Genomic DNA, 13072 nt, shown 5'->3' on the forward strand with positions numbered 1-13072 from the left:
AAAAAATGTCCAAGAGTTGATACCATGTAAACGAAAGCAACGGGTATCTCAGAAGCTTAGCAAGTAAGGAGAAATACAATTTCAAAATGTCTGGATAGAAAGTGTTAACTGTGCATCATGATTTCGTTCATAGATATAACACTTGGCCAAATGCATTGTCCTACAACTATAGAGTGGATTCCTTTCTTCTCAATGTTGCCAAAATTGTGTTCTAAAAGATCAAAAAGCTTCCAATTTTCTCTAATTATATGGTCTATATTTAGTTATGTAATCCATCAATAACTTGGACTGATGGCAGCGTTAGCAAAATCTGGACCATTAAGGGCATTTATGACTTGCATTATAATTGGGACATTTATGTGGTTCATCTGTGGCTTTATTCCAAAACAGTTTAAAAGGACAACATTTTTTCTTTATTTATTGTATGATGTTCTCTTTGTGACCATGCTCTCAAAAATCTGAGACTCATTCAAATGGTTATTTTCTACAATAGTGTTACTGTAACGTGGCAACCGGTCCCACTTACCATCACTTCCTTGTGTGGGATGATTGATTGGTGCCCTGTATGGAAACAAATATATTCTGGAATTTTACAGTCTTACACATAAAGGATAAAGTACAACACAACATAAACTAGAAGAATGTTAAGTCAGTGTTGGGTTCTATAACCAGAAATACTGTAGGTTTCAGGCTGCATCAGCATCTTAATTTTTGTCAACAAAAGTGAGCTGATTGTGGTAAGACAATAAAATGATATATAAATAATGTTATGTTGCCATGTTCTAAAGTCAAATAAAGATCACATGAAGGCAATGTATGTGCTACTGTGTCAGAAAAATTGAAAGTAAGCATAGCACAACACAATGGGCCTGAGACAATAAGGCACGTATCTGACGATTTTGAGTGTATTGTATGCAAACTCACTTTGCGCATGCCCAGAACTGGGAGATACGACCGTGATCACAGCCATGTCCACTGTGTGCGTGGACGCAATGGACATTTACTACAGCTTACAATTTTGGGGAGTGAACAGAGCGGGGATGGGGTGTTTGGCCATAGTCAATTTATAGTGAGAGCGCGCCAAGCTCAAGCGCACTCAGCCACGTCTGAATCAAGCTCTGCAATTCTAAAAGTTACTTGTTTTTCTGCTGTATCTCTTGCACCAGCTGCAGCTCTAGTGTAAGTCCTGAGTCCTAGTTATGTCAGTCACATATGCATGCTGTAACATGTGTCTGCAACCAGGAGCAACTGTAAAAATGTTTGCTATGTACAGTAGACATTAAGGACAACCTAATAAATATATATATATATATATATATATATATATATATATATATATCTAATATATAAATGCTTAGTGGCGTCTGTGTGTGTGTGAAAAAAAAAAACAAGTTGCAGCGCCACCTGCTGGGCAGAGTTATACACTGACCTACTAAATTCTTAGTGTGTGTGGGAAAAAAAATTCAAAAAGGGCTGAAATTTGGTAGGGCTCAAACTCATTTTCGTGAGGTAATATTACCTCATGAACACACATGTGTAGAGGCGTCCGTTAGTGTGTGTGTGTGTGTGTGTGTGGAAAAAACTATTTTCTCAGAAAGGCTCATCCAATTGACCTGAAATTTGGTATACTGACATTATTTGACAAAAAAATTAGAATAGTCAAGTCAGTTAACTTCCATCATCCCCCCTTCCCCCCGTGGGAGGGGTAGTAAAGGCTAAATTTACGAGTTGAGGGGTCAAACTCATTTTCGTGAGGTAATTTTACCTCATGAACACACATTAAAAAGGGCGCTTGTGTCGGTAAGTAACGATCTTCCCCTGAGGAGGCCTGGGCTAGGTCCAAATCCATGACAAGAACCTTTTTAAGACCTTAAGTATCTTGATTTGACTAGAATGCATGAGTATCATGCATGGGTTAACTTGTGTATATATATATTTTAAATGTAAATGACCATTTATAATCAGAAATTACTATATTATTGACAGGTAACAATAATGCTTAATATTTATTTTTTCTGTGCTTTTGAGATTTTATATTCCACATAGGTATTGTACGTATCCTGCAGTATCTGGTCTAGTAAAACTACACTTGTAGTCAACACTGCACGTATCTTTAGACCCGTTCCTTGTTGACTTTGGGAGTACGGAGAGCCGATCTACGTGTGATTTCTAACAAACGCACGCTGCTCGCAGTATCCGTGCATTAATGACTCAGACCCAATGTATGCAAAACTAAAAAACATTGACCAACAGTTACACTGTGTGTAATCTAAAATCACAATACAATTGATTATAAAGGATTTGGTAAGATAGAATGGGAAATAACCATCAAAACATTTGTGGCCCAATGGCAAACAGTTTCAGTTTAGCGATCAGACAAATGAACGAATTGCAACATATGTGGCAAGCATCAGAGCTGTAAATGTATGCTAAGTCTATGGCATTACACTATATGTAAATGCCACTTGCATATATAGGGATATACTATATACTGAACAACTCTGTGAAGCAAGCCACTGGGTTGCAGCATAGTGAAGTGTTCAAAATGTATAATATATACTGTATATTACTGATGCAAATTACATAAGGAAGAAAACTAATGTAAATGTAATGTTGAATGTTGGTTAACTGTGGATAGTCATGATGGAGCTCATAAGTTGGACTTATGTCTGTTTGTTTTGAGTGAGATTTGCATTTTCATACTGCGCATGCGCACCATAAATGTGTAAGAATGCATCTGTATAAAGTCTTTTATATGTCATATACTAGCGTCTCCTTACACCTGGATAAATCAGTTAGACAAGGATGCATATGCTGATAAGCTTGGCATGAGGCGTATTCATTGCAGGTGCTGGAAGACTAAAGCAAATATACACAATGACCAGTGGTCGAAGTGGGCTGGTATACAGTGGTATGCCACTTCTTCCACTGCTTTGTTGTATCAAATTCCATTGACTTATGTTTTCCATACCGATACTACTAAATTTTCACTTTGACCACTGACAATGACAATAATGACGATAATCAGTACTAGCTAGCTGCTTCTGGACTGTGGCAGGATTGAAAACAACAGGCTTGCATTTAATTATACTTTATATTGTAAATTCAACTTTCACATGTATTAATAATACTGTTCACACACTATTCTCTCTTGTGTGCAAATAGAGTAATGCGTCTATAGCACTAGTCACATCTCTACGCATCGCTGCACTGTGCTTCTGCCATTGTGAGAAGAAAGCAGCTTGAGAAGTGTCCCACTGAACATATGCGCATACATACCCTGTATTGCATGACTCGTTTCCTACATATAGTAAATGTCCAAATGCTTCCAAATTTATGAGCAGCCTATTAGGGAAAAGTACAGAGAATACAATATGCAACTATATATGCTACAGATGATCAAAGTTAACAATACATACTGAGCATCATGTCCTTCAAGAAGGTGTTGGAACATGTTCATCTCCTTCTCCAAGCGGATTTTTACGTCCATGTACATTTTGCACTTGTAGTTTTGTTGTTTTAGCTTAGATTGGATTTGTGTCAGCTGAGACTCATGAATGTCAATCACAGCCTGTAGCTGATTGAGGTGGGAACTGTAATGTTCATTCAAATCTGATAATGTGCATTCATGGGCTGATATCTAAAAGCAATGCAAAAGACATGCAAATAACTGGCATTTGTTTTGTTGTTACAATTATAAATAAACTATAAATTGAGGTATGTAGCTTTTAGAGGGTTGGCATAAATATTGGCACACATATTGGGTCGAATTTCAACAATGAATAAAATATTAAGTACAAGTATGTGCGGCATATATATCTCATGACAGGTTTATTAAATTGATCACATTAAATCTCTAGGACTCCAAAAAGACCCCTATTAGCTGTATTAATGAGGACAACTTACCATATTTAGTTGTTTTCTCAGCTCAATCTCTAGTGTATGTACACAGAGCTTTAAGTCAGTGACCTCTTTACTAAGCAGCAGCATTTGTTCAACTTCAAAAAACACCTTGCAACTTACTTCAGAACTCTGCAAAACATGGATTATTTTATTATTAATATATGAGGAATTTGCCATAACTGTAACTATTTGCTAAATGTTAACAGTGATTATCCTTCAGAACAGACTTCTTGTACAAGGGGTGTCTTAATATGGCAGTGTTTATTTTAAGTCATTCCTTCTGCAAACTTCGCTTTCCCTCTTCACTTCTCCTCTTTATTTCAGTCTCTTATACTCCTCCTTTAGCATCAGTCAGTTTATCTCCTTACATCATTTGGTTCTTTACTCAGTTATACCATACTTGCCAACTATCCCGGAATGCCCGGGAGACTCCCGCATTGCGGGTGGGTCTCCCGGGAGAGTGTGGCAATCTCCCCCTTCTGCCCGCATTAAGGGCAAAATTACGCGATTCTCCGGGAATTGCGGCATTTGGCCCCGCCCACGCTGTCAAATGACGCCTTTTGCGTCATTCCGTCACGGGGGCGGGGCCAAAATGACGCAACTTCGGAGCCCCCCCCCCCACACACGCCCACCTGCAACAGAGAGTCTCCCGGACACCAACTGAAAAAAGTTGTTAAGTATGAGTTATACTTCCTCCTTTGTTGTGCTGTTGTTATATACTCTCCTGCACTTAGATATCTTTTCTACTTTAGCCAATTCCTATATTTGCTTGCCCTCTTCTCTTCTCTCACTTGGCTTCCTTTCTTCAGTCAGTTGTTCTCTGTCCATGAGCTAGTTATCCTGACTCATTCAGTCAAATGTCCTCTTTCCTTTAATCCATTTTTTTTATTTATGTTTCTTTTGTAATTAAATCCTTAATTTATTATTGTTTTGTTTGCATTGCTTCTTAAGTAAATTAAGTGATAAACGAAAAATATTGTTTTTACCATCTCATGAAACTGTTTCTCAACATCTCTGAGATTCCTCTCCATCAGGCTTTCATATTCCTTTCGGATCTCAGACAAGGCTGTATTTAAATCCATACATGGAGACGTCTCTACTTCCACCTTGACTCTGGTGCCCAGTTGACTTTGAAGACATGTTATCTCCTACAAATTCATCAAAAAGTAATATAAACATTAGCTGAGTGCAAAGCAATAACAGTAAAATGTTTCCCACTTTAGTGGTAGTGCAACATTAAGCATTTTTATAATTAGTATTATGAGTGACACTGGTGACTAAGCAGTTGGCATCAGGTGTCCTGGACTGATCCCCCATGCAGCAGATTCTATATAGAGCATGATAAAGACCATTAGCTACTATTTAAGATCTGGGCAAGAGCTGTCTTTCTGTGCTACAGATACAGGAGTCTTTCATATTGGACTGTAGTACTAAATAATCTTCTCATGAGAATTTGAAGAATGCTGTAGTAGTTTCGATGTTACCAAAGAAGCACCTTGGTGGATAGACATGTGGACAGACAGGAGACAAGAAAACACACGGTAGACATGATATATGATGAAAGGGCACACATAATGTGAGAGAGATCATGTGAGAGGCAAGAAGCTAGAGGAATACCAAACACATTGGTTCAGGGACATGAGGAAAGATAATTAGTATGTCAAAGGGTGGTAGGGCAAAGGGGAGTGGAGAAAGATATGTGGGGGGGGACAAGCAAGAAACTAAAAATGAGCAGGCAAGAAACATGTGTGGTAGAAAAAGATGAGAAGAACAGATGAGAGAAAAATGAAAAGACATAGAAGGACAGGAGCCCAGCCTTCAATTTTGAACCGGGGTTTAACATTACGACAATACCACCACTATCATCATCATCATCCTCAACATCCTAAGTATTATCATTCTATTCATTGTAATCTTATTCACCATCTCTTCCTCTTACCTCCTGACTCTGCTTCTTTAGTTGGAGAAGCTCTTCCTCAAGGTATTGTATTTGCATAGTCAGAGCCTGGCTGTCCATATTAATGTCTTTAAGTATTCCACAGTGATTGCAAATATCCTCCTCAGTGCTCGTCCTCTTCCTGAGCTCCATTTCATACCTTCAACAGAGTTGATTGGACAATTAGAGAAGAAAGAGCATGTGTACATGTGTCCTATATCTATAAATTCTATTTTTAATTGTATTCTTAACTGAAATTAAATTATATATTGGTTTTGCCTATACTTCATGAAAGCACGAATATATGCTATGGCATGTCACATAACAACATCTTTGTTATAGCTAATTAAATTTTAAGCCATTACTTTACATTTAGTGAAAGCTTCAAATGGCAAACAATTGAAGAGAATATCTTTCCTCTCTTTTTAATACTTTTTGTGTTTTACAGGCTATGGGCCTGATTCATAAAGGCATGCATACAGAATGCAACATGCGTTTGTTGTAAAACGCACAGAATTCGGGCATACGCATGCCCAAATTCAACAAGGAGCGGATCTGAAAATTCGCGAGCTGATGAATTAAGGGTGTAGGTCTGCTCAGCTCCACTACAGAAGACACTGCAGGATACGTTCAATAACTATGTGGAATTTAAGAAGAAAGCACAGAACAGAAAAGATCTTTTAATTTTACCTGTTAATCATATAGGCAATTATGATAAAATATTTATTTTTTTAAAAGTGTTTTTTTAATATTTTTTTCATGAAATACATTAACTAAGGTGTTCTTAATGTCTACAGAACATAGAACACCTTTTTACAGTTGCTCCTGATTGCAAACACATGTTATAGCATGTATACTCAACTTTCATCACTAGTAATCAGGACTTAGACTAGCTATGTAGCTGGATCAAGAGTTACTGCAGAAAATGAAGTACCTTTGAAATGCCCAAATCTTAAATCGAACATGGCTACATGCACTCAAGTTTGGCACACCTTTACTATACATTGACTATAGGCAAACTCCCCTTTCCCATCCCATTCCCTCCCAGAAATCGTAAGCTGTGTTAAGTGTCCCTTGTGTACATTATTTTTATTGCAGATTTGTAAGACACCACAGTGCTCCACAGCGCCGTACAATAGGGTATGAAGGACCCTGCTCATTTGAGAGCTTACATTCTAAGTGGAAGAGGGCACAGCTGAAACAAGAGGAGCAAATGTGACTCAGAGTGGAGATTGGGACAGTTGTGAGGGTGCATTAGTGTTATCAGACATAAGGTCACCTCTAAAAAAAAGAGATGTGTTTTCAAAGAGCGTCTAAAGATTTCAAGGCTGTGGGAAAGTCTTGAGCGTTGATTGAGCAGATGAATTGAACGCTGCTGAGTTTAATTGCGTTTGATCCAGTTCTGGAAATGCGCAGATCAAATTTGCAGATTATATGCACAAAATCAACATTTATATTCCTTCATGAATCAGGTCACATATGTGTATAAAACACATAAGGAATATTTTCTAAACGTTATCAATCATTTTTAGAGATAAATTGAAAAATGTTCAGCATTTTGAACAACTTGTTAGTTCACATTTACTGCATGACAAACACCTTCATACACATATGAGTTTTTTGTCAGTTAAAACTTACTTTTTTCTAAAATCATCTGCAACAATGTGATCACCATCTATCTGTTGGATAAGGCTGGCATTATGTGTAGTGGCTGAGAGTACCTTTAAATGGAAATGGAAAAAACATTATACATCTGCTTAACTCTGGAATGACCTCCCTCGTTCCATCCGTCTCGCTCCCAATATGTGCTCCTTCAAACGAGCACTTAAAACTCATCTGTTCCTCAAAGCTTATCAACCATCCACTTAACCCCTCATCTACTCTGCTCGCTATTCCCTCTCTCCCCTGGCCCCTTCTTCTCTCCCCTGGTATCACCAGCTCCCTCTCGTGTCTGATTTGTCCACCCTTCCTTAGGATGTAAGCTCTTATGAGCAGGGCCCCTCTTCCCTCGTGTCTCCATACCTGTTCTTCTGCTCTGTCCTTACTCCATATGGCTGTTCCGGAGTTACTGAAGCATTGGTACTTTGTGTTTATCGTTCTGTACTGTTTAACCCTGTATGGTCTACTGTTTGTACTATGTAGGACGCTGCGGAAACCTTGTGGAGCCTAACAAATAAATAATAATAATAATAATAACAACTCTCTTGGCTCTTTTTAGAACTTACAGAATTGTGACTTACCTGGTTCTGGAGATCAGAAATAATCTGGAAGTATTGACTAGAATCAGGATAGATATTGCCTGTATTGTTTTTATACCACTCACAGATCTTCTCCTCCAACATGACATTCTCCTCATCCAGTGACTTCACATTCTCTAAGTAGGATGCCAAGCGGCCATTTAATGACTGCATGGTTTTCTTTTCATTAACGCTCAACAGATTTCCATTTTTCAAAAAAGTGTGGTCTCCAGAGCTTTTCATATGACATCTATAGACTCCATGAATATTCCCCACTGCACATCCAGGATCAGAAGATGAGTGTTTGAAATGAGAGTTTTGAAATTTTCCTTGAAAATTGTGTACTCTGTACAAATTTACATCGTGAGGAATGTAGGCCGTGTTCGGAAATGTATTGGAATCTCGGTCAAAATTTGAATGAAAATGAGATTTGTACATAGGAAACTGTCCAGCCACAAAATCTTCGCCTATGTTGGATCCAAGCGACAAAAGGTCTGTTCTGTAGCCCATGATGCTCCCACTAATCAATGTAGAATGGAGAACACTACACACAACTATGTGTTCTTCAAATGGTAAAGTACTTGTCCTCTGTTTCTGTTTTATATGAAGCATAAACTAACAGGAGGTCACTTTAGTGTGGATTGAGCAAACAAATAGCTCTTTAATTGTCTTGCGTCATCAAATGACAATTTATTTTATGGACTTACTACGCAAGGAGACTAAAAGGTGGAAACTCATATCATTACATTGTTTTGTATATTACTGAACATCAAAGGAATTTGTTTACACTGCATTAATGTTGCAAATTATTTCTGGAGTAGTACACTGAGCATGAATTACTCACACCTCTGCTCTTAGGGTCTATTTATATAATGATCACAATATCATTGTATGTAATCTGTTAATCATATAGGCAATTATAATAAAATATTTTTTACAATAAAAGTGTTTTTTTTATATTGTTTTCATGAAATACATTAACTAAGGTCTTCTTAATGTCTACTGAACATAGAACACCTTTTTACAGTTGCTCCTGATTGCAAACACATGTTATAGCATGTATACTCAACTTTCATCACTAGTAATCAGGACTTAGACTAGCTCTGTAGCTGGATCAAGAGTTACTGCAGAAAATGAAGTACCTTTGAAATGCCCAAAGCTTAAATCGAACATGGCTACATGCACTCAAGTTTGGCACACCTTTACTATACATTGACTATGGGCAGGGTTAGGAGGTTAGAAATTTGACTCACTAATGACGGAAGAATATTTTAAAACATGATCGTTGGAGCGTACACACTAATGCAATATCTGACCTAACGGTCATTTATCGTGTAACTGGCATAACAATCGGCTGAAAAACCCATAGGGGCATATTCAATTACGATTCCGGATCCGCGGTAATGCGCCGTAACGGGCCGCGAAGTTAATCCACGGTACCGCAATAATGTGGATTTTCGTTTGCAGCCCATAGGTAACGCGCGTTACCTTGGACCGGAATCGTAATTGAATATGCCCCATAGTGTGTAACCAACCTTAGTCACATCAGATTGAACTGGTGCTTTCAAAGCTCTTTAGCAACATTTCTTCAGCTCCATCCTACTAGTGATGCCCACAACATTAATAGAAGCATGATCATTTAGAAATTGTACACAATATAGTATACTTGTTATATGACAATTACACATAGAAGTACTCAGTATTATGTTATGCAGAAAAAATAGGGTTAAGAGGTTAGAAATTTGACTCACTAATGACTGAAGAATATTTTATGAATCAGAGATTATTTACAATTATTTCAGGCAGTCATTTCCTTTAGTAACAAGTTAAGCTTAGAGATGTCATATAAATATTTTTAGCAGCAGTGTCTAAATTTTAATTCTAATGTAATTAACTGAACTTAAGGCTGCCACGCTCAAGTGTTTTTTTATTAAGGAAATGACAACTAAAAGTTTCCAAAGGGCCATCATTGTCATGAATTAGTTATGGAAAAAAGCTGATAAGAATTATGTATTTTAATATTTATATGGGACCTCTAATGCAGGGGTTTGTAGGAATTTTTTGTATAAGGAGTATGCAGAATAATACCTAAAATTTACTAAAATATGTTTAAAAATTGATGGCACATTCCAATACCACATACACTATCAATTTTGCTGATTTTTCAACACTTACAATCTAACAAACAAGTTCCAAGGATGTCCCTAGTTCACAGAATAAAAAACTTATATGATGTAAAATGCCAATCTCTAGAATAGGCCAAAATTTATTGGTTTGACATGTTTTCAGAGTGACATGGATAATATGTCAGTGGTCCAAGTGTGTAGTATTAGCTCAGAGGGTCAGTCAAGGGCTCCAGTAAACAAAACTCAGCATGTCAGCCCTAATGGAAATGCATTATACTCTCCTATGGGTCACTTTGGGAACATTTTCTGGAATTGGTCAAAACTATAGTCCCCATTTTGTGGCTCCATATTAGATTTTGGTAGAGAAGTGTGTTGATAGGTAGATCCCAAGCAATTTAATACATACACGAAAAGGACATGTAATAAGTTACTCCCGATATCCCTTCATTTTTAGACAAAAACAAGCAGTATTTTCGGAGAAAAACTGAAAACTTTATTCAACAGAAATAGGTTGTACTACAGGAGTAGGAGGTTGAACTTTGATGTGACATTTACACTTTGCACAGTGCACCTCCTGAAGATTTTTCTACCTTGTTATATTATAATGGTGAAAAATGAGAGGAACGCTTTAAAACTTGGCACACAGCACCTCCTAAGAGGATTTTTCACTGCAACTCTGTCACTTAGTAAATTAGAGACAGTATTTAAGTGCCTGTATAAGGGCAAAGGCAACTGATCTGGCCTTGCTGGTAATATTGTCGAAAGCTAAGGATCCAATATTATGAAAACTGGATTTGGCACAGATATTAATAAAGCAGAAACACTCAGAGATAGGAAGGCTGGTATTTGTTCCAGAAAAAGTGTGGCAATGATACCCAAGACCCACAGGAGGGAATGTGTCTCTATGAACTCCTCAGTCAGGCTGCATTCTGATTTTTCCAGTCATCACTAAGAGTTATCAGTTATTGAATGTGCTGAATTGTTTTAGTATACCATGCAATTTGTTTCAATTGCATTCATGTACTAATTATTCTGCTTATCTGCATCCATTGCTATTTTTAGGGGGGAGAGTCATTTGGCCGTGATGCGCCACATTGCCAGCCCTTATGGTCAGGAATCTACGCTAATTTTTCCTCGCACCTCTATGGGGTGCGAAGAAATATGAGCAGAGATTCCATCCTCAACATTGGCCCAATGTGTCTACATAGACTGTTCTGGAGGCACATTGCACTGAATTTAATATCCCCCTTATTGTTCTAATATGTTAGTGTGTGAGGAGTCCGAGCTCTTCCATCACCCAGGCCAACAACAGACAATAGTATAACACAATTTAATTTACGCAACTTAAAAGTGCAGGAATCATAACACCAACAACAGGTGCTTAAAGCTTTTCCAAATTGGTAGCAAAGGCCAGCAGGTGACAGAAAAATGTTCAAATAAAGAAGTAGCATGGCAGAATGATTCTGCCATGCTACTTCTTTATGCCAGAATCCCAGGCAATAATAAATACCCATGATTGCAGATGGTGAGATAACTCAGATCAGAGTATGACCTCTTCAATCTGTCTCACAGAACAACACACTCTGCCCTAATTGTTGTGCCTATTTATCCCCATTCTGACATGCAAGATATCTCTGCCTACAGCCCCTTCTTTAATCAAGGATGGTGCCTATGAGGATAGAATACAACACCAGGATAATGGAGGATGAAATTAACTGTAGGGGCTGTGGTTATTTACAGACAATGCAAACTTCAATACACATTCTCTGAACTGATATCTGATTTACATATAAAGCTGGTGACAAGCATTCATTCCATCTGATACCATATGCAGAACCTGCCTGGTATATTTATAACATAATTACAATTCTCACAATATAATGCCTATGGAGCACAGAATGGTAACACATTGAATATACAATATTACAAAAATCACTGATTGTTATTGTGTGTGATAATATTTCAGGGTGTTGCCAGACACACTGTGGCCAGCTTAGTTTTATGGTAGGGGACTATTTCCAATCTCTTACACAATGGTTGAAAGGACGCCCTGGTGACATATGCTTGACTGAACAATGGCTTGTCCTCTGACCTGGGCAGCAGGGTTAAGAACTTCTGTCTCACAGCACTGGGTTCATGAGATTGGTTCCCGACCATGGCCTTAACTGTGTGGAGCTTGTATGTTCTCCCTATGTTTGCGTGGGTTTCCTCTGTGTGCTCTGGTTTCCTCCCACAATCCAAAAACAAACTATTAGATTACTTGGCTGCTATTAAATTGATCTTAGTCTTCCGCAGTCTATGTGAGTGTATGTTAGGGAATTTAGACTGTAAGCTCCAATGGGGCAGAGACTAAGCGAGTTCTCTGTACAGTGCTGTGGAATTAGTGGCGTTATATAATGACAAGTGAGGCCATAAGCCAAGGGCACTTAAACTCATGTGTTTATGTGACATCAAGCACTTACCCATTCGAGATTAAGTTCTCTGCATAGCCAGCCAATAGGTTCCACTGGGAGGGTCATAGTCTTCTCCATATAGTCCCTCCCAGTGCTTGCTGGGTCTTTTCTTTCCCGCATTTTTCTGGATAGAGAAAGACTGGTCCAGCATTATATACAGATAAGACTTGTATCTGGTTTCTTTATGCTGCTCTTTATTTGCTAATTTAAATTTCACTTTCTACTTCTACTTTCTTTACTTCAGCCACATGTCTTCCTCTACCTCTATATTTTATTAGTCTCTTTTCCCCTCTTTCTTTGCCTCCTCACTCAGTTTCCTCTCTCTTTGTCCCCTCCATCCTCTCTTCATCTCTTCTCCCCTTTTCCCTTCTTTCTTTGCCTCCTCACACACTGTTTCCTCTCTCTTTGCCCCTCCAT

At 38.1% G+C, this 13072-nt stretch overlaps 1 protein-coding gene across 1 annotated transcript; it reads right to left on the reverse strand.

Moving 5' to 3' along the window:
- Positions 1–413: 413 nt before the first annotated feature.
- On the reverse strand, positions 414–8586 carry LOC142095397 (keratin, type I cytoskeletal 19-like). Its single transcript, XM_075178347.1, has 7 exons — positions 8080–8586; positions 7478–7560; positions 5843–5999; positions 4890–5051; positions 3907–4032; positions 3420–3640; positions 414–561 (listed from the first exon to the last, which is right to left on the reverse strand). Exons 1-7 carry the CDS (start codon positions 8584–8586, stop codon positions 414–416), a joined length of 1404 nt encoding a protein of 467 aa, XP_075034448.1.
- Between the last annotated feature and the right edge of the window lie 4486 nt (positions 8587–13072).

The sequence above is a fragment of the Mixophyes fleayi genome, chromosome 6, assembly GCF_038048845.1.
Source record: "Mixophyes fleayi isolate aMixFle1 chromosome 6, aMixFle1.hap1, whole genome shotgun sequence".
NCBI classification, from domain to species: domain Eukaryota; kingdom Metazoa; phylum Chordata; class Amphibia; order Anura; family Limnodynastidae; genus Mixophyes; species Mixophyes fleayi.

Excerpts from the sequence above, each read along its gene's own strand:
- LOC142095397 (XM_075178347.1), bottom strand. The coding sequence starts at position 8,586 with ATGGGCTACAGAACAGACCTTTTGTCGCTTGGATCCAACATAGGCGAA. Across the intron at positions 6,000-7,477 it reads GCAGATGATTTTAGAAAAAA|GTATGAAATGGAGCTCAGGA; the intron begins GTAAGTTTTAAC and ends ACTCTGTTGAAG. Across the intron at positions 4,033-4,889 it reads AGAAACAGTTTCATGAGATG|AGTTCTGAAGTAAGTTGCAA; the intron begins GTAAAAACAATA and ends CATGTTTTGCAG.